Source organism: Chanodichthys erythropterus, chromosome 10 (assembly GCF_024489055.1).
Source record: "Chanodichthys erythropterus isolate Z2021 chromosome 10, ASM2448905v1, whole genome shotgun sequence".
Lineage (NCBI taxonomy): Eukaryota > Metazoa > Chordata > Actinopteri > Cypriniformes > Xenocyprididae > Chanodichthys > Chanodichthys erythropterus.
Window position 1 is genome coordinate 40191094 of NC_090230.1, and position 27076 is coordinate 40218169.

The 27076-nt window shown below is 38.0% G+C and overlaps 3 protein-coding genes across 5 annotated transcripts in view; 2 read left to right on the plus strand and 1 right to left on the minus strand.

Moving 5' to 3' along the window:
- smg6 (SMG6 nonsense mediated mRNA decay factor) overlaps nt 1-5413 on the plus strand; it is a 33774-nt gene extending 28361 nt beyond the window's left edge. For 2 of the 3 annotated variants that reach the window (XM_067397698.1, XM_067397699.1), the window contains one exon: nt 3859-5412. In XM_067397698.1, coding sequence (XP_067253799.1) covers nt 3859-3989 — 131 coding nt within the window. In that variant the 3' untranslated portion in view covers nt 3990-5412. Of the gene's footprint in view, nt 1-3858 lie in introns of all 3 variants that reach the window. The other variant, XM_067397695.1, reaches the window with a different exon arrangement.
- Nucleotides 5414-5582: 169 nt separating this feature from the next.
- zdhhc20a (zinc finger DHHC-type palmitoyltransferase 20a) lies at nt 5583-25520 on the minus strand. The gene is made up of 13 exons (XM_067397700.1): nt 25387-25520; nt 23598-23624; nt 23280-23374; nt 14555-14675; nt 13808-13877; nt 13697-13729; nt 13485-13605; nt 11783-11915; nt 9788-9914; nt 9562-9645; nt 9154-9263; nt 8887-8934; nt 5583-7739 (listed from the first exon to the last, which is right to left on the minus strand). Exons 1-12 carry the CDS (start codon nt 25502-25504, stop codon nt 8891-8893), a joined length of 1083 nt encoding a protein of 360 aa, XP_067253801.1. The 5' UTR covers nt 25505-25520; the 3' UTR covers nt 5583-7739; nt 8887-8890.
- On the plus strand, nt 9930-11769 carry LOC137028649 (uncharacterized). The gene has a single exon (XM_067397701.1). It carries the CDS (start codon nt 11013-11015, stop codon nt 11454-11456), a length of 444 nt encoding a protein of 147 aa, XP_067253802.1. The 5' UTR covers nt 9930-11012; the 3' UTR covers nt 11457-11769.
- Nucleotides 25521-27076: the final 1556 nt, after the last annotated feature.

The window sequence follows — 27076 nt, forward strand, 5'->3', positions numbered from 1 at the left end:
AATGAAAATCTTTGACAACGATTCTCATTATCTATTAGTTGGCTCCACCCACCATGCACGGAAGACTTCCGCCAGTCGCATCAAATGATCCTTATCTGTATATGTTACAAATTTACGCGAGCATTTACATTTTGCATAAAGGCTCGTCCTGACAGTCTGCGTTAAACTTCAAACTTTACTGAATGAGCGCCGGCGCGCGCACCCGCGTCAGACAGACGGAATGCGGGAGAGAGGGAGACAATTAATATTCAGTGCAAAAATATTCATGTAATAAAAAGTTAAATATAGATTTAAAAGTCAACATGTCATTCAAGTATTTTATGGTAGTAGTAACTATAGAGGGAGAACTAATTGAAAATAAATGTAAGACGTTTCTTATAGCCTATTTACAGGATAAAAAATGACAGTAAGAGGTGTCCAGAGTGAAAGTCTGTTCCTGCAGAACATATATCTTGCCTGTTGGTTAACACTGAGTTTGTGTTTTCAAGTGACAAATTATGTTTTATAAACAAAGTTTGGGAGAAACACATTCAAACAGTTTTTCTAATCAGCTCGAGAGGAGGAATATATACACAGACGAGAGCCGACTCGCCTATAGTTACTTCGACAGGTTTCTGTATCCCTCCGCCAACCTGCTCCTCGCTCTCGGCTGGGGATACGAGGAGAACTTTGGGTTTGGGCTAAATTCCAATCTCGGAGCCCTCGATCCCCTTGGACAGTACACCAAATACGCTTATTATATATTTTATTACTCTATTCAATCATTTGTAAGTGTGAACTCATGAAAAACATTGCCACAGGTAATCAGACAATATTTATTTGTTAAAGTTTTTTTTTTTTTTTTGGCGTCTCATCGTAGATTCAGATCTATAAATCAAAATGTATTGCATTTATGAAGAAAAAGATCAGCAACTAAGGCTCTATCGCTATTGCCTCAATGGTGTACAGTGTCTTTGGGTAGATTAGGACTGTTTGTGATTTGGTCTTCGTGATTTAGGAGTCCTCTTGACTACTAACGTTTACAGATTTAGGAGCTAGTTTTAGCACTAAAATGCTTTCTGAAATACTCTTAGAGCAGAAATTTAGGACTCCTAAAATTAGGACTGACACGCCCATTATTTTTAAGAGTTTCTTTTAAATCGGCAAGTTAGGAGCTACTTTTAGCCTTAAGATGTTTTGTGAATACGGCCCCTGACACCCAATGTATGGTTTGTGCCACAGGTCAGGGCAGCCTAAACTATATTAGTGCTAAAATCATCATTTTCATGTTTCTGTAATGGTTAATCTACCAGTATGTGTAAGCTCTTTAGTTACAGCAGTATTTCTAAAGCTACAATATATTGTTATATTGTTATCCATGAATTTTTGATTTTACCGTTTTACAAGAAAGGCAGGAAAAAGTAAAACACTTCATAGTTGTTTTTTTCAGATGCCCAATTACAGTCAATAAGAACAGAGACCAAGTTTTTTTGGGGATGTTATGTGTAAATATTATTTATAAACTATTTAGTTGTTTCAGTTTATTTTCCTAATAAATGGCAATACCATTTTTAGTTTTTGATAGATTCCTAAAATATTTGTGTTCTCTCTTTATGATGACAGGTAGTGTAATAAATTACTGTATGTTTTCATAGCATTCAGTTGGCACATTTGTTTGAAGTTAATTGGGCAGGATGTGCAGTGCAATAGTGTGTTTTTTGTCAATAAAATAAAAATAAATAAAATTAGGATTTTTATTCGATTAATCGAAAACATAATCGGCCAACTAATCAATTATCAAAATAATCGTTAGTTGCAGCCCTAACAAAAAAGTCAAAATGTCTCGGTAAACTCAAACAAAGAGAGCACATGTGTAACAGTATATTTGATCTGTGCAACTCCTAAAATGACAGCAGCCTAATATTCCTGCTGCCGCCTCTATAATAATGACAATCAAACAACAAAAGAGAGAAAATTCACTCTCTGTTCTTGACTGAATAACTTTTGTAACTATATTTGTATATTTTATTTATAAAGTGCAGTTATTTTACACTTGATTTACAGTTTCTGTACCTGAATACCTGAAAATCTTATAACACTATTTCAATCTTATCTTTGTTCAGTTGTATTTATTTGTGCAATTGCTAATTCGTTTATTTTGCTCTTTTTAATCACTGAGTGTTTACTTGTCTTTAATAATGTTTGAAATTTGTATTAGTTAGGCTAGTTATGATATTTTTAAACCATAGACAAAAGTTCCTTGTGTAAATGTTCTTTAGCCGGTTGATTTTTGTCAATAATACTTCAAATAAATGTGAAGGTTTTTTTTACATTATTGGAATCGAAATTGGGAATCAGTAAAAAAATCTGAATCGATAAGCAGAATTGGAATCTTTAAAATTCAAACAATACCCAACCCTACTTCTCAATCGGAAGGCTGCTTCTTAGTAAGGCTGCATATCTAGGTTGCCACATCATCAAGCTCCGTCAAAGGACGTCTCTATTTAAAGGATATTCCTTTGAAAGCTTCTTCATTTCGCATCCTCCAAACACCCACAATCGTTTGCTCATATTCCAGTACACACAAAAAAAAAGAAATAGCAGAAAATGAATTTGCACTGAGCTTGTCCAATTTCACTACATTATGCAAGACAAAAAAATGATTTGGAGATAAAGGCTTTGTTTTGTTAATTAATCACTTAATGCTGAACTGCGTAATGTAAACCACCGGGAGACCACAGATTGTTTCACACTTAGACAGTCTCATTCTAGCATTTACAGGACACTAGGATGCAGCCTTTCATTTGGGAAACACCCTTAGATTTGAGGAATTTGGTAATAACTGTCTTCAGAACGTCACGACTAACCAATCAGAATCAAGCTTTTTAGAGAGCGTGTAATAAACAAGATAACTTCACTCCAGAATTAAAATGTCCTGATGATTTACTCACCCCCATGTCATCCAAGATGTTGATCTTTCTTTCTTCAGTTGAAGAAATTTTGTTTTTAAGGAAAACATTCCAGGATTTTTCTCCATATAGGGGACTTCAACAGTTACCAACAGGTTGAAGGTCCAAATTGCAGTTTCAATGCCGCTTCAAAGGGCTATACATGATCCCAGCCGAGGAATAAGGGTCTTATCTAAAGAAACAATAGGCCATTTTCTAAAAAAAAAACCCACAAATGCTCATCTTGCACTAGCTCTGCGACTTCACACATTATGTAATTACGTTGGAAAGGTCACACGGGCGGAAGTACCAACCCAGTGTTAACAAAATGAACGTGCAAATCAAACGCCCTTTACAAAAAAAAAAGATAAAACAATGATGTTGGAATATTTTGAAGTTTGAGAAAATGAGATGATGTTTTGTGCCCTACTTTTAAACAGTGGGTCGGTACTAATATCATGCGTGACCTTTCCAACGTGACTACATAATGTGTGAAGTCATGAATGCACATCGCAGAGTCAGTGCAAGACAAGCACTTTGTGACTAAAAAATATACATTTTTTAAATTATTTTTAGTAAACGACAGATCGTTTCACTAGATATTCCTCAGCTGGGATTGTGTAGAGCCCTTTGAAGCTGCAACCCGTTGGTCCCTATTGAAGTCCACTATATTGAGAAAAATCTTGGAATTTCTACCTCAAAAACCTTAATTTCTTTTTCGACTGAAGAAAGAAAGACATAAACATCTTGGATGACATGGGGGTCAGGAAATTGTAATTCTGGAGTGAACTAATCCTTTAAATACTTCCAGCATCCTGTTTTTAAAAGCAAGAATACTTCCTGTGCAAATGCTCTTTCAAATTTAAGTCATCTTCTGTTTCTTCCTTTGTGCTTCTCTATCCTGACTGACCGGTTTTGTGTCCTCCACCAGATGGGCCGGTGCGGTTGCGCAGGGAGGTGGTCTTGCTCACGGACGACCGCAACCTGCGAGTCAAAGCTCTCACACGCAACGTTCCGGTCCGAGACATCCCCGCGTTCCTGATCTGGGCTAAAGTAGGCTGAACCGCAGACCTGACCTACTGCTGTACAAACCAATCATCCTCCACTACAACAGTTGGAGATGAGGAAATTGTCACAGAGAGAGGATGAATATAAAGGGGAACGATACCACACGTTTTTGTCGAACCGACAAAAAAGAGCGGAGTGACACAGAAAGCCACTTTAACAAGAAAGAAATGAGGATTTTCCCCTTAAAACGCAGCGTGCATAGACAACCGCTTACTTCGGAGGGGAGATAGACACGATTGGAGGGGGTTGAAACCAGCTTAGCTGATTCAGGGGGGTTGATTAAAGCGCAGAAATGCCGTATGAAGAGGAAGCAGGCGGGGTGTACGTGTGTGAGCGAGAGAAACCAGCGTCAGCTGTTCTGCTGTTTAGAGTGTCAGCTTGTAGTGTTTGTGTGGAGTCACACGCAGGCGGATGAGCTCATTCCAGCGCTTCCGCCGCTCTCAAAGGGCCTGTGATGAGGTGAGCGCTCCAGTAGGGGGCGGCGTGAGGAGGTCTCACGTTCCCGCGGCCCGAGAGGCCCTGATTGCATTTTCATTGCCTTGGTGCATGATTGTTTTAAAGCTCTTATTTTTACTTGCGTATTTAAGTTTGCATTGCTTTTTGACTTCAGTTTTGACAGTGTCAGATTCTTGTTTTCATTTAGGTCACCTGGTTGTGTTGTAATACATTTGTAACGGTCTGATCTTCTGTAGTAGCTGTATGGAAGCATCTTTGTGCATCAAGTGTGTGAATTCAAATCAGAAATTGTATTCCTGTGTCAAGTAAAAACTGATGTAATGAATCTGTCGTCACCGTAGTTTTAATACAAACTAACCCACTCTACTTTTTTGAGAAATTAGGCTTTCACCCCATTGCTGAAAATTCAACAAAGTTTATCGGTCTCTGAATGAATGGAAATTAAAATCTGCAATTTTGAGGTAGTGCAAAATAGAACTTTAGTTTCCTTTTTTATAAACAAAAATTGAAAATGCATGGACAACTTGGATGAGCTGTAAAAGTGGGTTATCTAGATATTGCTGTCACAACCATCAAGAAAAACACCAAGTATCTTGTTCACTCTTCAGGGTTTTAGAAATGTTTTATTTTTTCCTTTGAAAATGTTCTGTGCAAATTATTTAAGCCTGTATTAAGTTGAGTGGTTTGTCTGTGCTTGTGTTTTAGTGTTGTTTTTTTTTCATTTCCAAAGCTCACGTATTATAGTTCTATTGGGATCTGGTATGTCATCTTGTTAGTTTTAACGATCAAATAACATCCTCACCTTTCTGTTCTGTGGTAACAAAAAGCCGTGTTTGGCTTTAAGCAGCATCTGAATTATTCACCTCTGATTACAAGTCTTCTTAATTTGATTTTAATGTTGTGGATTTCATTAAAAATAATAAAAATTGAGCATTTATGTTGTCACTATTTCAAACTCATTACAGGTATAATGTCTTAATTTCTACGAGGATTTTTCAAGAGCAATTCACTAAGGAATATTTTCTTTTTCAGCACAGGAGTTGAGCATTCATGTAACAGTTGTCAATTATGGATTTAGAGCAGAATATCTTTCCTGTAGATACTTTTTTTTTTTTTTTTTTTGCTGTCAAAATCAATCACATGCCAACAGAGTGCCAAAATGTTTTTTATTAACTCTTAATTTTATAATGCATACATTGAATACTTGGTAAATCTGCAAAGTACAAACATTAAATTGAATTAGACATGGAAAATCTGTGCAAACTGTTCAGACTTCAGAAACATCTTCAAATATAACATCATGAACCAAACTGGCCTGCAGGGTAAGTACAAAAAAAAAAGCTGAAAATTCTGTACAAGTATTTTTTGTTTTTGTTTTTTTGTGGAAAGAATACAAATCAGAAAATGAAAATGGTCCTAGTTTGGTTTTCAAATTCCAGTACTATTACGTTCATGAGCGAGTAAGTGATTGATTAGTGAGTTCTTTGATATTAAAATTATTATTTTTGGCATAATCACTGTCCTATAAAAATGTTTATAAAGACAACCATGTCCTCATACAAATACCACATGACCTCCAGCTCCAGCAGATGTAGCAGCCTAATTATTTTTCATGTTGCTATGGTTACGTCAGCTCAAGTTCTGCAGAAATGCAATCTAGAGGTCATAATTATAGTGGTAAATCATTGCCCCTTTATCCAGGTCATTTTCATATTAACATGCAATAACATAAATAGAAAATTCTGAAAAACTATAATAAAAAAACAATATGCAACCTGTTCAGCACAAAACCAATTCAATGACTTCCATGAACATCAACTCTGAAATGAGTTTTATGGACAAAGTATTAACACTCAAGCAGAGATATGCATGTATTTCAGTCACATAAGAGCTTCCTTATGAGGTCACGTTTCTCCAGGAATAAACGGAGACAGTGCATCTGTAAACAGATCTCGCTGAACTCCTTCCACTTACGGAACAACAGAAACAAAACTATACAAACAAAAAACTGTACACCAAGATTACACATTCACATGGAGTAAAAACTTCAGCTGTCATCAAACTTAAATGAACGAAATTTACTAGAATCCATTTTGCCGTATTTGCTGCAGCTGGCAAAAGTTTAATGTCTTGGCCTGAGCTCCTTCTGTAATAAACGACTGAGCCGTGTGTGCTACACAACCTAGAAATGTTAAGTGTGCTTTAATGACACGATTCACACCATCTGCTACAAAATCTAACCCTCAAACAAAGGCACAAAGCTGATAGTATAATGCTGATGGGCTTGAGGAATTTAAAGGAACAAAAAGAGTGAAAAATTAAAGAGATGGTTCACCCAAAAATGAAAATTCTGTCATCATTTACTCACCCTGTATGAGTTTCTTTAGTTGAACACAAATGACAGTTGACGGCACAAATTGACTTCCATTGTATTTTTTTACTACTATATCTTTTTTTGTGTGTTCAGCAGAAGACAGACGACTCTTGGAACAAATGTTCATTTTTAGGTGAACTATCCCTTTAAATTTTATGCAGAGGGGGGGAAAAAAAGAAAGAAATAGTGTTAATGAATGGGTAGAGGACTTAAAATTTGTTGGATACCACTGAATACTACAAAGTTTTCCACAAATAGAGTACATTAATGTGAAGCTCTAGAAGGAAAGTATTGCACTTCTGAATTATCTCACAAAATACTTGACTAAAACTCCTAAAGTCATCCAGATACATTAGTTGAGGTTGCTGCCTCCGTGTAGTGAATTATACTCAACGGATGAACGCATTTTAATCAAATACTGCATTGCACTTGCATGTTAATTCAGATCCGTTAACATCTGCAAAACCACTCCACACAAATCCTTGTTGACAAAAGTGCATCTTGGGTAGAAACACCTGCTGAACTTTTTTGGCCTACAAAAATGTAGTCCCAGAGATTAACCAGTATAAATACATTATATATTGGACAGACAAAAACCTGAAGGTCGTCATAGGGTATTTTGGTCAAATTTGGAGGAAAAAAAAAAAAAAGCGTGAAAGAAAATGTATAAGTCACCATGCCTTAAAACCTGGTGAAAGAGTCGTTGAGTTCAGTCGATGTTTGGTGCGAAGAGCTGTCTGTGCGGATATGAATGCAGGTTAAATAAATCCTCCACAGCGACGCACTGCGGGTCTTTTTCAGAGAGAGGAGATAATGCTGCTAACCTTAAGGCTTTATATCTGAGGGCTATGCGGTCTTTCACATGAGGTCTTAGAACAAGAGTATCCTTAAGAGAGGAAAAATAATCCAAAGTCCTGCAAGGAGAGAGAAAACAAACTTGTATAAGAATAAACAAACACTGGAAAGATCCATAAACTTGTCACTGCCACAACAGTATGCTGCTAAGAGCAAGTAAGACATGCTGCTGCTGTACAAGCGTACATGAATCACCCTGTGATTAGATGTGCTCTATACAGGTGGAGCTGGGGAAGGTGGAGGGTCTCTGAAAGCATGCTGCAACCGCTACAACAAACAATAGGCAAGAATTTAAATGTTGAGCAGCAAACTCATTGGCTACCAATACGGAAGGAACCAATCAGCTGTGCCCTATAGAGAATTATGTCAGTGCAAGCAGATTGGACTTATGAGCCTGCGCCATCTAGAGTTTCATGACAGAACTTTGTATTTAGCATTTTTGGTATGCGAACGGACCTTTACTGCTTTGAATCAGTCTGATGGATCCTCCACTGAATGAACTCACTGAATCAGTCAGAGCGGTTACTGAATCAACATTTGACTCACTGAACTGGACTTTCAGTGATTCGTCTAAATATGCAAGTTTTGTGAGACTCAAATCACTACATCACTACAGCTAATTTACAATGTTTGGTTAAATATAAACTATAATTACTAAAAATATAATAATTTATGAAACAAACAACATTAACAAAATATTTAGAAAACATCCCAGTTGAAACAAAACACACCTCTGTAGAAAATACTGATTCAAAGTTATAAACTTTTGGCCGGATCTTAGGGGCTGTTTACACGACACTGCTTTCAACTAAAAACAGAAAACTTTTTGTTTTGGCCATTCATTCACACGACAATTCACACGTTTTGGGGACACAAACTTTTGAAAACAGGTTTCAAAGTGCAAGTTTTTGAAAACAACACCATTATTGTTTCTATGGAAACTACAACAAATGCAAATTTGTGAAAATGGTGAAGTCATGCGCATTATGGGTTCAGTATATAAGTGCGTAGTGTTTCTTTAAAAAAAGTGACATCACTATCTACTGGCCTGGCATGAATACTACATAATGTGGATCCATGTGGACCGGGATCAAAAGGAAAAACGTTTGCGTTTTAAGTACATTGTTGTCATGTAACCACACCCTTAACCTCTACACCACACCACCCCAAAGAAAATCCCCATTAAAATTAAAGGTAAAGTCTCACCTGATTAGGACTCATTCTCCATGGTGACAGAAGCAGGCTGACATACCTCTGGAAGACAAATCCAGATGATCAGTTTCATAAATGCATACATTTTCCTCACATTTTGATGTAATCAGTCGACTATAATAGGGAGCAGGCTGGAGTATATTAAGGAGCAGTGTATCTCCATAAAGCTTCAGGAAAATAATTAGACTTTTAACAGTATCTAGTGATGCCTTCCCCCCAAAAAACACCATAATTCACAATGGGTTTAAAAGCGTGACGTACCTATGTTTGCAGGACCGCCGTCTTTCTGCTCCTCAGAGTGCATATCGTTGCCTAGGAGATGATTCTGTGACTCACTCAGAGGTCTGGGGTTTGTCTGTCCATCAACAGTGCTGTTACCATAACAACCATTATGTGTCAGTCACAAACACAGAGATTTTCACTGCCCCAAAATAAACCTCACCCTGGATTATATTTTACTATTAACAGTGATGCTCTGAGGACATTTCTGGGAAAACAGACTTCTAGAATGTCTGAGATTAAAAGAGAATGCACATAACTAAATGATCTAAAACAGCTGAAGGGAAAATAATCATGGTTTGTTTGTCAATTTGTTCTCATGATGAACTGCAGAATTATACTGCCATTCAAGTGACTAGTGGTATTGTAAACGAATGAGATTGTAATTACCATTTAATGGCCTGGTGTTCAACATTTCCTTGTTCTGAGTCAACGCTGACTAGGCGGGTAGGGAATGTGTAGCCGTCGCCCAAACTAGAGAGGAAGTAAACAGCTACTTTGATACCATAACTTGTTGTTAACATGAAATTAACATTCATTTTATTCACTTTCTTAATACACATTTGTGTATGTAATTATGAATGATTCACTGGTGCATATTATTGTTAGTTTTTACCTGCTGTAAATGGGTAAGCACCAAGACAGCTTCTGGTCCCCGAACACCTGGGTGACATTCTTGCGGAAGCCCAGAGTGAAGCCATTTTTATCTGGGCCATTTCTGAACACCGGTGCCCTGAACGCCTCTAAACCAAAGGACGAGAGATTAGAATGAGGTCTGTTCCTGCTCTCAACAAAAATGGCATCCTCGGCTTTTCAACAAACTTAAGGAGGACTATGAAACTTCATTGTAGGGCACACAAAAGTTTTGTTTGTTTCTTTCGTCTTGAAGTTTGACCTAAAAATTCTTCATCAGCATGCCCACAATCCAATCACCCACATTCATTTATGTTTGACTTTTATTAGCAAAGTTTTATTTGTTGTCTGAACATGTGACTGCAGAGATAGGAGGTCTAGCAGATCAAACAGTGACAGGGAAAGGGAAATATGAACCTGGACTGGAATTCTTTGAGGAAGTAATCAACTGTATATAAACTGAAAAAAAAAAACTATTTACTGTATTTAGTGTTTGCAGTGAAGCAAAAGAAAAAAAAACAATCACATTGTAATATACAAATATTAAACAGCTCATGAAAAGAAGCAGCAAGTAATAATAATAATAATGATCATTTCAGTGGCTAGAGATGAATTAAACTTAAAGATGATAAAAAGGAGGCGGTAGTGGAAGGGGAGGACAGGGAGAAAAAGGAGCAGGAAGGAGGAGGAGAAAAGAGAAGGAGAGGAAGAAGAAAAAGGAGAAGTAGGAGAGAAAGAAAGAAGAAGGAGGAGTTGAAAGATGAAGAAAAGCAGCAGCAGTAGGAGGAGAAAAAGGAGGAGAAGGAGAGGGAGAAAAAGGAGGAAGTGGTGGAGGAGAAGGAGGAGAGGAAGAAAAAGGAGGAGGAGAAAGAAGAGAAGGAGAGGAAGAAGAAAGGATTAAAAAGGAGGAGGAGAGGAAGAAAGAGGAGGAAGAGGAGGAGGATGAGAAGAAAGATGAAGAAAGAGAAGCAGCAGCAAAAGGAGGAGAAGCAGGAGGAGAAGAAAGAAAAAGAAGGAGAAGAAGCAGCAGCAGCAAGAGGAGAAGTGGGAGAAGGAGGAGAAACAGGAGAAGGAGAAAGAGAAAAAGAAGGGGAGAAAAAGGAGGCGGTGGCAGAGGAGGAGGAGAAAGATAAGAAGGAAAAGAAGAGGAGAAGGATGAGGAGAAGCAGGAGGAGAAGGAGAAAGGGAAGGAGGAGGAGAAAGAAGAGATGAAGGAAAGGGAGAAAAAGGAGGCGTCGCAGAGGAGTAGGAGAAAGAAGAGAAGGAGAAGAAGAGGAAGAAGAAAAAGGAGGAGGGGAAGAGAAGAACAACAAGGTAGAAGAGAAGAACAACAAGGAGGAGGAGGAGAAGCAAGAGGAGAAAAAAGAAGCAGCAGCAGGAGGAGGAGAAAGAGGAGGAGAAGGAGAGGGGAGAAAAAGGAGAAAGTGTTGGGGGTGAAGGAGGAGAGGAAGAAAAAGGAGGAGGAGAAAGAAGAGAAGGAGAGGAAGAAGAAAGAGGAGGAGATGAAGAAAAAGGAGGAGGAGGATGAGAAGAAAGATGAAGATAGAAAAGAAGCAGCAAAAGGAGGAGAACGAGAAAAAGAAGGAGCAGGAGGAGAAGGAGAGGGAGAGGGAGAAAAAGGAGGCAGTGGCAGAGGAGGAGGAGAAAGATAAGAAGGATAAGAAGAGGAAGAAGAAAAGGAGGAAGAGAACAAGGTGGTAGAGAAAAACAACAAGGAGGAGGAGAAGCAGGAGAAGAAGGAGAAGAAGGAGGAAGAGAAAGAAGAGAAGAAGGAGAGGGAGAAAAAGGAGGCATCGCAGAGGAGACGGAGAAAGAAGAGAAGTAGAAGAAGAGGAAGAAGAAAAAGGAGGAGGAGGGGAGGAGGAGGAGAACAACAAGGTGGAAGAGAAGAACAACAAGGAGGAGGAGGAAAAAGAGAAGGGGTGGAACAAGAAGAAGAAGGAGGAGGAGAAAGGAGCAGGCAATACTAACATCTTACCTATAGTGGTTCTGTTTTTTCCCACCAGCCAGAGATGGTAGGTGAAGAGTGACAGGATACTGATGAAGAACATGGCCGCCACAAAGAACAGGAACAACACGTGGAACTTTGCATGAGTGTCTGGCAGATGATTCTGTAGAGTAAGAAAGCAGAACGTGAGACAATGACAAAAAATACATTCATCAAGTATCCCAATGTAGATCAACATTTTCATTAGACTACAAAAGGCATTTTCAAGCAAGACCCTCCCTCACGGCTCATCTGTAAGGTGCAATTCTTTGTAAAGCTGCTCTAAAAAGTGCTTTACAAATAAAGTGAATTGGCAGCTAATTTTTAAAAGGTGAAGTGTGACATTTTTTGCACCACTAGAATCAGTAACCGAAGAAAACAAAATAACAGACGCAGAAAAATATAGTCCCGCTCCAAACTCACACCATTGGTTGAGCCAATGTTGCTATCAAATGTATAGCTGTCTCTGAATATAAAGCTAGGATAGGGGAAAAAAATATTTTACCATTAAAAAAACAAAAAATGAACACATCACCTTTAATATCTTGATAGGTCTAAAATTGTTACTGGCATTACATGTAGTTTCAGAGCTCAAGAAAACTTGTTCATCTAACTGCGTCAACACTAACTAAAGCGTCTGTATAATTTAATATGCTAAACTGCACTCTCTGTATTGCAAGACTGCATTCTTTCACTGATGAAAATAAATGGCAAAGCAAAATGATTCAACAGCGCAACACCAAACGAACGCCAACAATCACAACAGTGCAAAGCAAGCGTGAGTGGTTTACCTCCGGGCAATGCTCTATAGCCCTCCGTCTGCAAAGCTTCAGGCAAAGTGTTAAAAACACAGACAGAACATTAGAAGCAGACACATTTTCTTCCATCTTTCTGTTTCAAAAACTGACGTGCACACACACAAAAGCCCTTGCGTGGAATTATGAATATTAAAAATGTTTAAGTAAAAATATAAATACATCAAAAGCTTGGAGTGTGTAAGATTTTTTGTTTTTAAAAGAAGTCTCATGCTCAGAAGGCTGTATTTATTTGATTAAAAACACTGTAAAAACAACAATATTCTGAAATATAATTACAATATTGTCATTTTTACAATATTTTTAATACTGTGCTGAGTGCACGTTCTACAAGATAAGGCATTTGTCAGATGCTTAGGCTCTGTTGTGCAACGAATCTCCACCATGGAGATTTAAGCGACCAACTGAATTAAATGGTTTTTATTTCTATAAAAAGCAACATGACAGTGGAGGCATAATGTAAATGTAGTGGGGGCATATTCTATCCTAATTTCACACTCACACTCTGTCATGGCCATTTTTGGCGAGACAGCTTTTCAACTCGACGAGAAATCTTGTCACATTTTAATCTCGCAAGATCTCATGGCACGAAATCTTGTCACACCACTAGTAATTAAGCAGGATATAATGAACTAAATAAATCAATAAATATAATAAATAAACTAATGTTGGGGTTTATTCTGTGATATTACCACCTGACTGTACATTATCCTTCACATAACTGTATAGATTATCTGCAATTCATTTTCATGAACACAGAAAAACAGACAGATGGAGAGACACGCTGAAGTTGGTGCTTCCAAATAGCACAAGGTGAGAAGCGAGAAGTGTGAGAAATGAGAGGAATCAGATGTCTTCGTGTGAATGTGTGGACTTACTGTCCAGAACTTGATAAAGTACTGCAAAACTGTGGCGGCGATGTAGACGCAGTACAGCATCGAGTACGCCAGGAACAGCACAAAGAACTTGTAGTTGGAGAATCCAACACAGTTATTAACCCTGAAAAAGATGGCAAAAAGTAGTACACAGTAGCTCAAGCACAAAAGTGACCGCTTGTGTGAAACATAACTTATGCAGCCATTTTACATACCATGGACAGTGGTGATCCATTTTCAGCACACATCTGGGAAAAACAAAAAGGATTCAAATAAAATGTGCAAATCCAAAACATGCAAGATAACTGTTTTCTGAATGGACTCACTTGTCGCAGGTAGAGCAGTGATGACATCTGTCTGGTTTGATCAGCTGACAGCGATCACAATAACGGATAGCTGAGGATTCATAATTCTGAATCAATTCATATTTCTGAACAGTATGTCACTAATTTATAGAAGGATAGATACCCAACCATTCAAAAGTTTGGGGTCAGTAAGATTTTTTTTTATTAAATGCTTTTATTTAGTAATGATGCATTAAACAAAAGTGACAGTAAAAACATATACATTGTTACAAAAAATATATATTTTAAGTAAATTCATGAAAGAATCCTGGGAAATGCATCAACCAGTTCCAACATTGATAATAAGAAATGTTTCTTGAGCACCAAAATGCTGATAATTCAGCTGATAACAACTTTCAATTGTAATAATATTTCACAATATTACACTTTTAGCGCATTTTTTTATGAAATAAATGCCGCATGTGAGCATAAGAGTCTTCATTCAAAAACTTAAAAATAAATAAATTCACGACCCCAAACTTTTGAACAAGTGTATAAGACAACCAATCACAATTCAGTGTGCAAATAGATGCAGTGGAGTACAAAAGTCTGAGATCGCCAGCATTTATTAATTAACACGTATTATCAGAATAACAGTTTCAGTAAAAAGTTGAAGCAAACTTTTAAACATTTATAAAAACAAAAAGTAACAAAGTATTAGTGTTTGGAGTTGAATTAACTGCACAACATTTTATGGGATTTCAATGGCGTTGCATTTTTTAAGCTCACCCCCAGATCCTGTGCGTGTATATACGGGCAAATCTCTGGCCACCCTTTTCAGGATTTCCTGCTGGGCCTCTGGTCTCTCCTCTTTCTCATACAGCTCTTTTTCAGCCTTAGGGAGACAGAACTAAAAGAGACAACAGGATGTAAGATGGAGATGTGTGTGTGTGCATATGCAACCAAAATCAACCAGACACTAAAATAACTTACTAATAATATTACTACATTTTTAATATTCTTTTTGCCACGTTTATTGACAAGATAGACACATGACAAGAAATGATTTGACTTGCAGTGTCCAAATGAACTTGGTTAGAGCATGTGTGCTAACCACGCCTCACAACCCACAGGCAGTTAAAAATGCAAAGACATCAATTTTTTGCCTTTCTTCCTCTTCTCTTCTCTGTCATTATATTCTGTGGTAATAAAACTACTGAGCAGCCAGAGTTGAAAGGCTCCCGTTGCTGTTGCGCCTCCTCCAGATGTGAGGAACATAACCGCATACAAAGTACAGTATGATAAATATCCCCCATGACCCAGGTGAAATGAGAACCTGAGAGCCTGGCAATAAGGAAGAAGCATCAACATGATTTCAGTCTCACATAGCCAGACTTTTGCTGACTTTTCCAGACTCAGCTACTGCAATTGACCAAGGACCACCCACTTAGCCAGGAAGAGGCCGCCTGGCTGACATGTAAATTGACCAATCACAGTTTTGTTTTGTTCAATGTCATGTTTAGGGGCACGTATACATGTCGCTACAATAACAGACCATTGTGTTATACCAGACTAAGTCTTGTTTACCAGCATGTGCCGCTGATATTCCCTTCTCAGTAAAGTACTTCACCTGATCTTGCATTATAGATGTTATAGCACACACAACTAATAAAAATTGGATCATTTGGGAATCCAAAGTACTGGCCAAGATCAGAAAATAACCCTTTTCATGTATCCCGTGGGTAAATTTGGGAACACATACATCTCTTTTAAAAAGGCACAGTTTCACCATTAGAGGTCCCTTTTTCAAAACAATAACAAAGGCGCAAGACGGGGCAGAGAGCCGTGGGAGCAGAATGAGGAGCTCCGGAAGGATACAAGAAGGAATTACAACATTGAAGGGCAAGAGAGGACATTTACATTATGCTTATATGCCGCAGTCGGCCGCTGCCACTCCTTTTGTTTTGTTATTTTATGATTAAAGTTACGTTTAAAAGGCACAATATGTTATATTTTTAGATTAAAATATCCAAAAACCACTAGAACAATATTATACATTTTGTTAACTTGTGTACTTAAATTATCCCAAACATTTCCAACCATGTTTAAATCCAGAGAAGTCAGCTATTTTAACCAGGACATGGGCAGAGTCATTTCATCACCTGTCAATAAATGCTATATCCTAGTTACCCTTGATTTCCAGTTTTACTTTCGTAGAAACCATGGAAGCACCAAAGACACTTTAATATATTGGGTCTTATTCGACAGGTGAGCAACTGTTTGGATACGTTCCTCAACACAAAACTAATCATTGTCATATAGCTCAACACAGTCTTATTGTTTGAATTGTTTTGAATTGCTTGTTTTCTTGATTTACCACGAGTACCATGTTTTTACCATGCCTCAGAGATAACACTATTTTGTCAAGTGGCTAACAGCATAATCATAGAGAGCTTTTTCCATCATGTAATTTAGCAACACAAGTTTTTATTAATATGACATTCTAATATCACTCTAGATTACTGCAAAGTGCAACAAGTCTCTTATACCAGCCACCGAGCGAACGCACAGAGTAATGTTATAACATAACTTTCAACACACTCAAATGTATTATACACTGTTTAACCATGTAAACAGTGCTGTTTTACCCCACATACACAACAAAAAGACCGGCCGACTGGAGCATCTGCATAATAAAAGCTCCGCTGGACTCCTGCAGCTTTCAGCCCGCCCTGCTTACCACAGTAATGTTAATAAAACTTTAATATATTAACTCATCCATGAAAACGATTTCTGCCCAAGTCCGTCAGGTTGCTTTCGATCAGCTGTGGAGGTGAAGACGACAACGCCCATGATTCCACGCTCATTCACGGCATCATCAAGCTACGCCTTTGTTTTGAATAAGTGACCTCAACTGGCAAAAATTACATATTGTGCCTTTAACATTTGCCGGTTCCCGCCTACATATTCCCTTAACTTGAACTTAGTTACAGTTGCGTTTGATCACTTAAATTCACATTACTTTATTTCATTCTAATGCACCAAGTGCTGAATTACTACTCATACAGGTCACTTTATTTGACAAAATATAATTGTGGGGTAACGCAAGTGCCATTCCAATTGGTCAAAACAACGATAATAAAAATACATTTGAGTATGTTTAAATCTGTTATAACATTACATAATATATAACAATAATATTTAATATATAACAATTAGTTTTGTGTAGATGAATGTATCCAAACAGTTTCTAATAAAACAATATATTAAAGCGTCTGTGGTGTTTCCATGGATTCTCTAGAAGTAAAACCGGGGGTAAAATTGCGGGTAATATGACGTCATTAACAGGTGACACAATGACACGGGCAGTTATACTGGTTAAAATGACTGATTTCTCTAGATTTAAACATTGTTGGAAACATTGGGGGGATAATAAAATGCCTAAGTAATAAAACTAACCACATTAAAAAGGAAAAATAAATAGTATTAAAATACCAAGTACCAATTTATACAGTACTTTGGTACAAATTAATCTGTCGCTTGGTAGAATGAACGAGTAGACAGATGGCAACATGGACAGGTTGTACGACTTGCCCTCACTCTCAAAACCCAGCAACAGAACTAAACAAAGTGAAATAAAAAAACAGGCCAGACTACACTAAACATTAAATATGATATCCTGTTGGACTACCACTTGATCTCTAAAGCAAGATCTAGGCCATGAGGCAAAACTTAGAGAGTAAATAAAGGAACAAGAACAGAGAGACAAAGAGAGAGAGAGAGAGAGAGAGACAAAGAGAGAGAGAGAGAGAGAGAGAGAGAGAGAGAGAGAGAGAGAGAGAGAGAGAGAGAGAGAGAGAGAGAGAGAGAGAGAGAGAGAGAGAGAGAGAGAGAGAGAGAGAGAGAGAGAGAGAGACAGAGACAGAGACAGAGACAGAGACAGAGACAGAGACAGAGAGAGAGAGAGAGAGAGAGATTTTTAGATTTTAATGACAAACTTTATTCAATCATAACAGCATAAATATTAAACACACATCAACTCCAAACCAGATCAAAAATTAAGTCTTCCTCCGTCACCGTACAAAAGATCGAATTGTAACACCACTGTAGTTTAAAAGTTTCTATATCATTCATTGCTTTATAATACTTAAACTCTACAACAATTCTTGACTTGACAAAAGCCTTAAATAAAGACGTAATCTCTTGACCACACCTATTTTCGATTCTGTTCTTCCTTGTTTTATAAATTGCCATCTTTGCCTGTCCAAACAGAAAATTAATCAATTGCCATTTGATCTTTTGCTTCTGATTATATCCAGCCCCTAAAATAAAAACCCCTGATGTAAAATTTTCCCACATTTACCACACAATAAATCCAACAAGTTAAAAAGTGCATGGAGTCTTTTACACTCTAAGAAACAATGAAAAATGGTTTCCCTTAATCCACAAAACACACATTTATCATCAACATTGGGATTAATAACTGAAATAAAAGCGTTAACGGCCACAGCCCCATGTAAAATCCTCCATTGTAAATCACCAGATCGTTTAATCAATGGTGGCTTGTACAGCACCCTCCACACTGGCTTAATTTCTTCCTTCAACCCAAGTTTGTCTCTCCACACTGTATCAGTCCTTCCATTTAATGTTACTTTATTTAAAACCTTAACAAAGCATTTATACATCACTTTCCCTCCAACTTCACTCAATACTAAATTTTGTAGCCCATTAAGATCCAATAAAGGACCAGATAATTCTTTTAGGTCTGGTGTCAACCCAAGCTTTGGAAAAGGGTCTTTTATATCGAAAGTTGCTCTTCCATTTTTAAAATCCTTAATCAAAGACAATTCCTCATTTGTTAGCCTTGCTTTCCACATCTCCATTATTAGTGACGTGTGACGAGTTGATTTCTGACCCAACAAGCAGGCCACCGCATTTATATCATTCAGCTCGGGTCCAGCCACATCAATTATGTACTTCAATGTCACAGCTTTGGTAGCACACAGTCTCTGTACAAGTCCTGGAACATTCCCACCCGCAATGTCCATACGAGCTCCTTTAATAAGAGGCTCTTGTAATAGCCAGTACAAAGATTTGGTCTCTTCCATCCTGCACACACGGAACAGTCCCCACACTTTAAAAAGTCCACAGTAGAATTGAGACAGTCCAGCCAGTCGTAACTGTTTCACATCCATTAAAAACAGAGCAGCATCCAGTCTGAGTCCATCCACTGTGTGTAAGATTATTTTTGCCACCTTCCGCCACACCAGATCCACAGGCCCAGTCAGAAATTTCTGGATGAACTGCAGACGAAAGGTAGCAAGCCTGCTTGGTAAATGGACTAGCCCTTGTCCTCCCTCTTCTTTAGGAAGAAAGAGCACACTCTGAGGAACCCAGTGCAAACTGTCCCAGAAAAATTCACTAAAATTGTCTGCAATCGGGACAACAAACCAACAGGTGGATCCACACAAGATAATTTATGCCATAATGTTGAAGCAATCAAGTTATTGACAATTAAAACCCTCCCTCTAAAAGACAATTGTGAATGAAGCCATTTCCACTTTTTCAATTTTCCTTCTATCCTTTCAAAAACCCCTTCCCAATTCTTTTGTTGGGTATTTGAATCCCCAAGATACACACCAAGATATTTAAAACCTTCTCTCTTCCAAATCATCCCACTAGGTAATTTTGGAAGACCTCCCTCCCATTTCCCAACAGCCAATGCTTCACTCTTCTCCCAATTAACTTTGGCAGCTGAAATTATTCCAAAATCATTAATAACAGAAACCAGCTTATTAATGTCTTCTTGTCCGTTTACCATGACCATAACATCATCAGCATAAGCAGAAATTTGATGCTGAATATCATGATGCAATGTTAAACCATTAATCACAGTTCTTAGTCTATTCAGCATTGGTTCAATAGCTAATGAGTAAAGCATACCGGACAGTGCACAACCCTGTCTGATCCCCCTACTAACTCTAAAAGGGGCACTCAAACCACCATTGATCTTCAGCAAACTTTCAGTGTCCTGGTACAACACTTTTATCATACCAATAAAATCAGAACTAAAACCAAATGCTTCTAAGGTGTCCCATAAATACTGGTGCTCCACTCTATCAAATGCTTTCTGTTGGTCAATAGAGATAAAACCCAAATTAACCCCTAAAAGACTTGAAACACTTAAAACATCTCGTATGAGACTAACATTATCAATAATTGATCTGCCCGGCACGCAGTACGTCTGATCAAAATGAATGACCTGCCCCATCACCTTTCTCAGTCTATTTGCTAAGGTCTTAGAAAGAATTTTAAGATCAGAGCAAAGCAGACTCACAGGTCTCCAGTTCTTGATCTCCTGCAAGTCACCTTTTTTTGGTATCAATGTGATCACTGCTCTCCTACAGCTCAAGGGCAAAGAGCCAACAGACAAACTTTCATTTAGGACTGCCAACAGGTCCTCGCCCAGCACAGCCCAAAACTCCTTATAAAAATCAGCAGGGAGTCCATCCATCCCAGGAGCTTTTCCGCTCTCCATGCCCTTCAGAGCATTCAGAAGTTCCTCCGCAGAAAGAGGCCTCTCCAGCTCTGCTTTTGAGTCCTCCAGGACACTTGGCAGACCTTCATAGAAGCTAGCGGATAACACCTTGTCCTCTCTGTATTCACTACTGTACAATTTGCCATAGAACTGTACAGCTCTTTTTCTGATATCAGATGTCTGTGTTAGCTCTTGCCCATTCTCAGAGCGTAAACAGTGAATATAACGACTCTGACCATTCTTTTTTTCAAGACTAAAGAAAAACTTAGATGGGGCATCCATTTGTGTTAAATTCTGAAAACGAGAACGGACCAGAGCCCCCTGCGCTTTAATGCCGAGCAAATCTGCAAGAAGAGATGTCTTAGTTTTAAGTGTCTCAATATGTCTTCCCTCCCCATTAACCTCTGCTAACCCCTGCGCTTCTATTATTTCAGATTCAAGTTTTTTCATTGATCTAGTGATGTCCCGAGAAACACTGAAAGTATACTGTTGACAAAATACTTTCACCTCAATCTTCCCATAATCCCACCACTCACGCAAATTTTTAAAACAACACTTTCTCAATTTAAAATTATTCCAGAAGGAAATAAACACATCTCTAAAATTCACATCACTTAACAGGAGGTGTTAAAATGCCAATATGCACTCTTTGACTTCACATTTGCTATATAAACATTACATGATACTAAACAATGATCAGAAAAACCAGTTGGTGTAATAAAACAACTTTTCACAACATTAAAATGATGTCTAAAACAATAAATCCTGTCCAACCTGGCCAAGGAAATAAAGTTTTCTCTGTTATGTACCCATGTGTATTGTCTTACATTATTATTTAGCTCTCTCCATACATCACACAAGCTGTGAGTCTCAATTAATTCATTTAAAACTCGGCTTGAAGCAGCATGAGGTTCAATGTGATTCCTGTCTATTCTATAATTCTCGGTACAATTAAAATCACCACCCAAAAACAAAAAATCATCAGAACTACAATTCTGCAGGATGGTATTAACATCCTTAAGAAAAAGTACTCTTTCACTTCCATTTGTAGGAGCATAAACATTAATAAAAACAGCCTTGAATTTTTCAAACTGAGCCCTTATGCATAATAATCTGCCAGAAACCACATGTTTAACATCACATGAAATAGGCAAAAATTCTTTGCAAAGAGAACAGCCACCCCTCCTCTAGTAGAGCTCAAGTGAGCAAACAACACATCACCCTCCCATTCTTTTTTCCAGTCTACTTCATTAATACAGTCACTGTGCGTTTCTTGAACAAACATCACATCAATATTCTTTTGTTTGATAAGTTCAAACAGCAATGCTCTTTTATGCATGTCTCGGGCCCCATTCAAGTTGAGAGAGCTCACCCTCATCACACTCATTATAAAAAGTAGTATGAGAGGACACAAACCAAACAACATCATAGAAAAACACAGATTATGTGGTTTCAAAGCCATCCTCAGTTTGTAATTCTAATTTCAGTTTGGAAACAAGTTTCTTCAATCTATAGATCTCCTGCACTGTAAACTGTTCCCCTCCTTCACCTCTCATTAGCACTGTCACTGAGTTGATAAACATTCTGCGGTCAGCAAAAAAATCTTCAACCTGGACATTTTTCACATTTTTAGTCCTTTGCAGAAAAGACTTTATTTTGTCAAAATTGTAATCACTGCGTCTACTTCGTACTGTGTTACTATCCACTACATCACTGTCAGAATCATCAACTGTACTGCATTCAATATCAGAGTGTTTTTCAGACTGTATTTTTGTTAATCTGCTCATTTTAGCCACTTCCGTACTCTTTCTAGCCCTTTTCCTCTTAGTATTGGGTATTTTGAACAGTGTTTCATCCCGAACAATGTCAGTCACCATCTCCTCCTCCATAATAGACTCAATGACAACAGTTTCTTTCTCCCCACTCCCCGAACTTTCCCCCGCAACATCAGTAAACACTACATTAGTTCCTTTCTCTGTATTCTCCCCTGCACCAACAGTAAACACTGTATCGGCTTCTTTCCTCACACTTTCTGTGTTTCGCCCCACAACATTACCATCATCATCATCAGTCGCTATTACACTAGTACTATAACGCACAGTTTCCCTACTCGGCCCGGCTCAGAGTCTAGTAATTCATACTCTCTCTCAGGACATGCACGCCTAACATGCCCCTCTTGCCCACAGCCAAAACATTTCATAGTATCAGACGATGCAAATACGACATAATCAAAGCCATCAACCCTGAATTTAAAAGTCACGTTCAGTTCATCCGTATCGCTCTTTGGGATCATATATAACTGCCGTCTGAAACATACAACATGTTTAAGCAAGGGCGACTTACACCCCAGTGGAATCCTTTTCATTTGGGACACAATTTTTCCATGTCTAGACAATTCATTCACCAAGAGCTCATCTTTAATAAAAGGTGGCACATTCGACAGCGTTATCTTTTTTGCCGGCTGAACCAGCGGCATTACTGGAGTAAAAGTGTCCTGAATTACTACCCCGCTCTGAACTACACTGTTTACCTTCTCAATAGTATCAAGGAAAATGACAACAGCACTGTTCATTCGTGAAGCCGACATAATACTGTCAAAACCAACAGCTTCACCAACAGCCAGGCTACAGTCTTCCACAGAGCAGTTCATCACAGGCGCGAGTTTTATCCCATGCCTTCGAGAAAGCTGCTCAAACTTTGTTTGGCGTGGACCCGCCATTGCCGACCAGCAAAACGCTGGTTGACAGCGCTCCACAAACCCAAAGCCCCCTCCTTAAACTTTCCTAGCCTTATTTTCAAACAAACGTGTAAACAAAACTTTACAGCAGCGACAGTAAAAAAGAAGAAAAAAAGAAAGCACACTCACTCGTACCGCAGCAGTCTCACTCACACGCTGACTCCGCCCACTCACTCACAGCATCCGCTCAGAGAGAGAGAGAGAGAGAGAGAGAGAAAGAAAAAAACCAGAAAGAGTACCTCTTTTGAGGGGGTGGCAGGCTTGGATATGATGGTCTTCCAGTAGGACCATACGAACATGAAGAAACAGAGGTGAAACACTATCAGATAAAAAACTGCGAGAGAAACAGAATGAGGGGAATTTTAGAAAAGCATTATAATTCATACTTACTTTATAACCCACAAAAAGAGCTTCATAACAAAAAATGGGATGTTTTGTTCATTCTGGTGTGACAAAACATGTGACTATGAACAGTAGGAGGCCAGATTAGCCAACAGAAGGATTTGTTAACTGCTTTTGCAATATCGTGCACTTGGTTTCACTGGCGTTCCTCTTACCTTGCTCCTCAGTGTTAGTGATTGTGTCTGCAGAGAGAAAGAAGCAAAGGTCAATCAGCAATCCCATCAAGAACAACCGGCCTGATTCATAAAGCCATCTGCTGAGTGCTGGGAGTGCTCTCTCAGCTCCCGATCGTCCAGTTCCCTCAAGATCAGCCCAGTAAGGCCAGAGCGTCGGGCGACTGGTACTGCCATCTGGCAGAATGCTGTCAGAGAGAGCCTTGTGTCCATCACGGATGGAATACCCCGGTTGTCATGACGACTCAGCGAGTGATTGACAGATGCATGTCGTGATGAAATCTCTGACTGCCAGAGTCAATTTTTTATTAATTAAATATTTATTTTCATTAAATACATTTAATGTATTAATTTAAAGTACATTTCATTTAAATATTTATTTTTAATAAGTAAAAAAATACAGTTTTCTAAGGTGAATGTATGTAGGACGTCTCACTGGTGTTACTTTATTAATCTATGACGACTTCAATTAATCTTTAATGTGAATTTGTCACCGATGTCACAAACCTTCCTTCATTTGTGAAATAAATTAAGAAACGCAACCAAAAGAGCAACATTTATTTGAGATATTACTTTCAACTCTCCATCATAGAGTCATTCTGTCACATTTCTAAAATCTTTACAGCAAAAAACGAGAGGGGAATCAATAAGGAAGGGCTAACAATATATCACTGCACTTTATTATGGTAATAAATGGACTGGAACACACAATGAAGTGAGTATTTTTAGAAGCTGATGGGCAAGTAATAACTGGGTGGAACTACAGTGAGTGCAGAGATCACTGTGAAGTGGTTAACAACAGCTGTAGTTAAAGACTTTAACAGCACATATGTTTACAGTCATTCATGTTTCACACTTTACTTTATCTAAAAAATAAACACATTTGTATTCACTTAAAGGGTTAATAACCCAAAAAAATAAAAATTCTGTCATCATTTACTCACCCTTAAGTTGTTCCAAACCTGTATGAATTTCTTTCTTCTGCTGAATACTAAAGATGATATTTTGAAGAATGTCGGTAACCAAACCGACCCCATTGACTTCCATAGTATTTTTTTCTATACTATGGAAGTCATTGGTGCTTATCAACTGTTTGGTTACCCATATTTCCAAATATCTTATTTTGTGTTCAGCCAAAGAAAGAAATACATACAGGTTTGGAACAACTTGAGGGCGAGTTAATGATGACAAAATTTTTATTTTGGGGGTTAATTATCCATTTAAATAGCCCTGCAGTGTGAGAAATGGATTTTAAGAAATGTAAGATAATGAACAAGACATGAATTATTAATTATAGCAAATGATACTGCGGTCACTGTTTGACAAACTAAACTGTACAAGTCATAAATCTTCCTGACAGACATACATCGATGTCTAATCTGCGGTCAGACTGAAGTGAACTTTAAGTTACTGGAAATTAATAATATATTTGCGTTCTTTTCAGTAACGTACGTCTGTTTGTCCAATCTATTCCTCAAGAACCAAGCCTCTCAATCAGTTTAACAGTTGGGCTTAAGGCGTCTAGAGCTTGAATTAACACTGCATACAATAACTGAAATCAAACCAGAAACTTTACAAACACATTCATGGCTTTCGACATGAATTATACAGATATATGAATACTATACAGAGCAACCGAGCTGAATTTCGATACATATCTGGTACCAGTCAGTTACTGTCACTTCCTGCCCTGACCACCACTGCAACAACTAACCAGCAACTTTTATCTACTGTGCTACATTCAACCAAGTCTACTTAGGTCGACACTTACATATACAGAGCTCCACCACGTAAGCGTAGTAGGACCAGCACACGACCAGGTTGATAAAAATCACAGGTATCCAGGATAAGCCCCGTTGACAGCATCTTACCGCCTGAGAGGGCGCCATCTTTAATCCGACCCTCGGAAAGGGTGTCAGTGACGTCACGGCACGAGGCTCGTCCGATCGATGAGCTCGGAGAAAAACAAAAGAGCTGTTCACACCAGCAGCACATTAATTCCCCATTATCGTCCAATTATGCGATGAGTAATTAATTTTAAAATTAATAACATTCAATTTTCCTCCCATATATAGTTTTGTTTTATTAGCGGTGTGACGAGCCTTAAAGGAACCCAAATGAAATCAGGATTCACTTCACCTTTCTTCCATTCTGCCTTCCATTTAATCACATTTAATTTTAAATTTTTTAAAAAATTTATTTATTTTGTTGTTTCAGTGACGTGAGGGCTTAAAAGACTATTTACGTGTTTTGCTGTGTGTATAACTTATTATATACCAATAAAATGCATGTACAATGGTGTTTTCAGAAAACTAATACTCTTTTTAGCCATGTTTTTTTATTAAATATTTATTTTATTTAATAAATGTATTTTTAGTTTATGAAATATTTTAATAAATGTTTAAATGTGTACTTTTAATAATTAAAAAAACTTCCGAAGTCAACGTGCTTATGGTTGTTTAATGTGCACGCCATATTTAAAATGTATTAATATGCCTTTATTTTTTTCCACTTCACTTGTTTAATTTACATGTCTTTGGTGTTATTTCATTCATCTATGATCTATTAGTCTACTATGCTAGGCTTACTAGGCTATTTAAATTAATATTTTATAAAAAATTGTCACGACGAATGGCACATGAATTTTAAAAAAATTATATGTGAACGTATAAATCATTTATAATAAATACTGAAATATTCCATAAAAACAGGAGTTATCCATTTTTGATATCATGGGGACTTTAATTTCAGAATTGACCTGCAACTCGCCATCACGTCAGCAGAGGGAAGCAGTAGTTTAAGCATCACTGTTGTTGAGACAGGGAAGAGGTGAGAGGACTTGAACGTGGGACGCAAAAATCAATATTACAGTCTGGAAGGATTTGAATCATCCAGCTAAATTTAATCTAGTTACTGAGTTAGACTGGATGTCCCAAGTGTCACCTTCATCAGTGTGGTACTTTTCATTTGTGTATAATTCAATTCATTGTCAGCTTGCTGGCTAGGTGGGCTGGATGTTTATTTGTGAATTTTATTAGATTCGTTTTCCACCCTGTGCCCTGTCCTGCAGGGGAATTGCAATATTGTTACCAGATGTGTTTCATTTCCCTGCACTGTAGAGAACAGGCTACTCTGGTCCTCTCTCTCCATCTCTCCTCTTGTCTTCAGGAGGTTTCAGAAGTGAGTACGTCAGAGGACCAACAATACAAAGAACAAATTGTCTGTTCCTGCACTTACGTGTGATAAAGAGATCTTGTGCTGAGCCTGATTTAGAACTCTTGCTCTTGATCAAATACTCTCACACTCAAACACACACACACACACTCTCTGTGCTGTAAGTGTGGATAAATGAGTCCCCTTTAGAAGTCTATTAACTTACAGTGACGTATTCAGTACAGATTAATTTCAGATGATAAAATTAAAAGCAGCCGTGAGACTCTAATGACTCTGATGTGATTGAG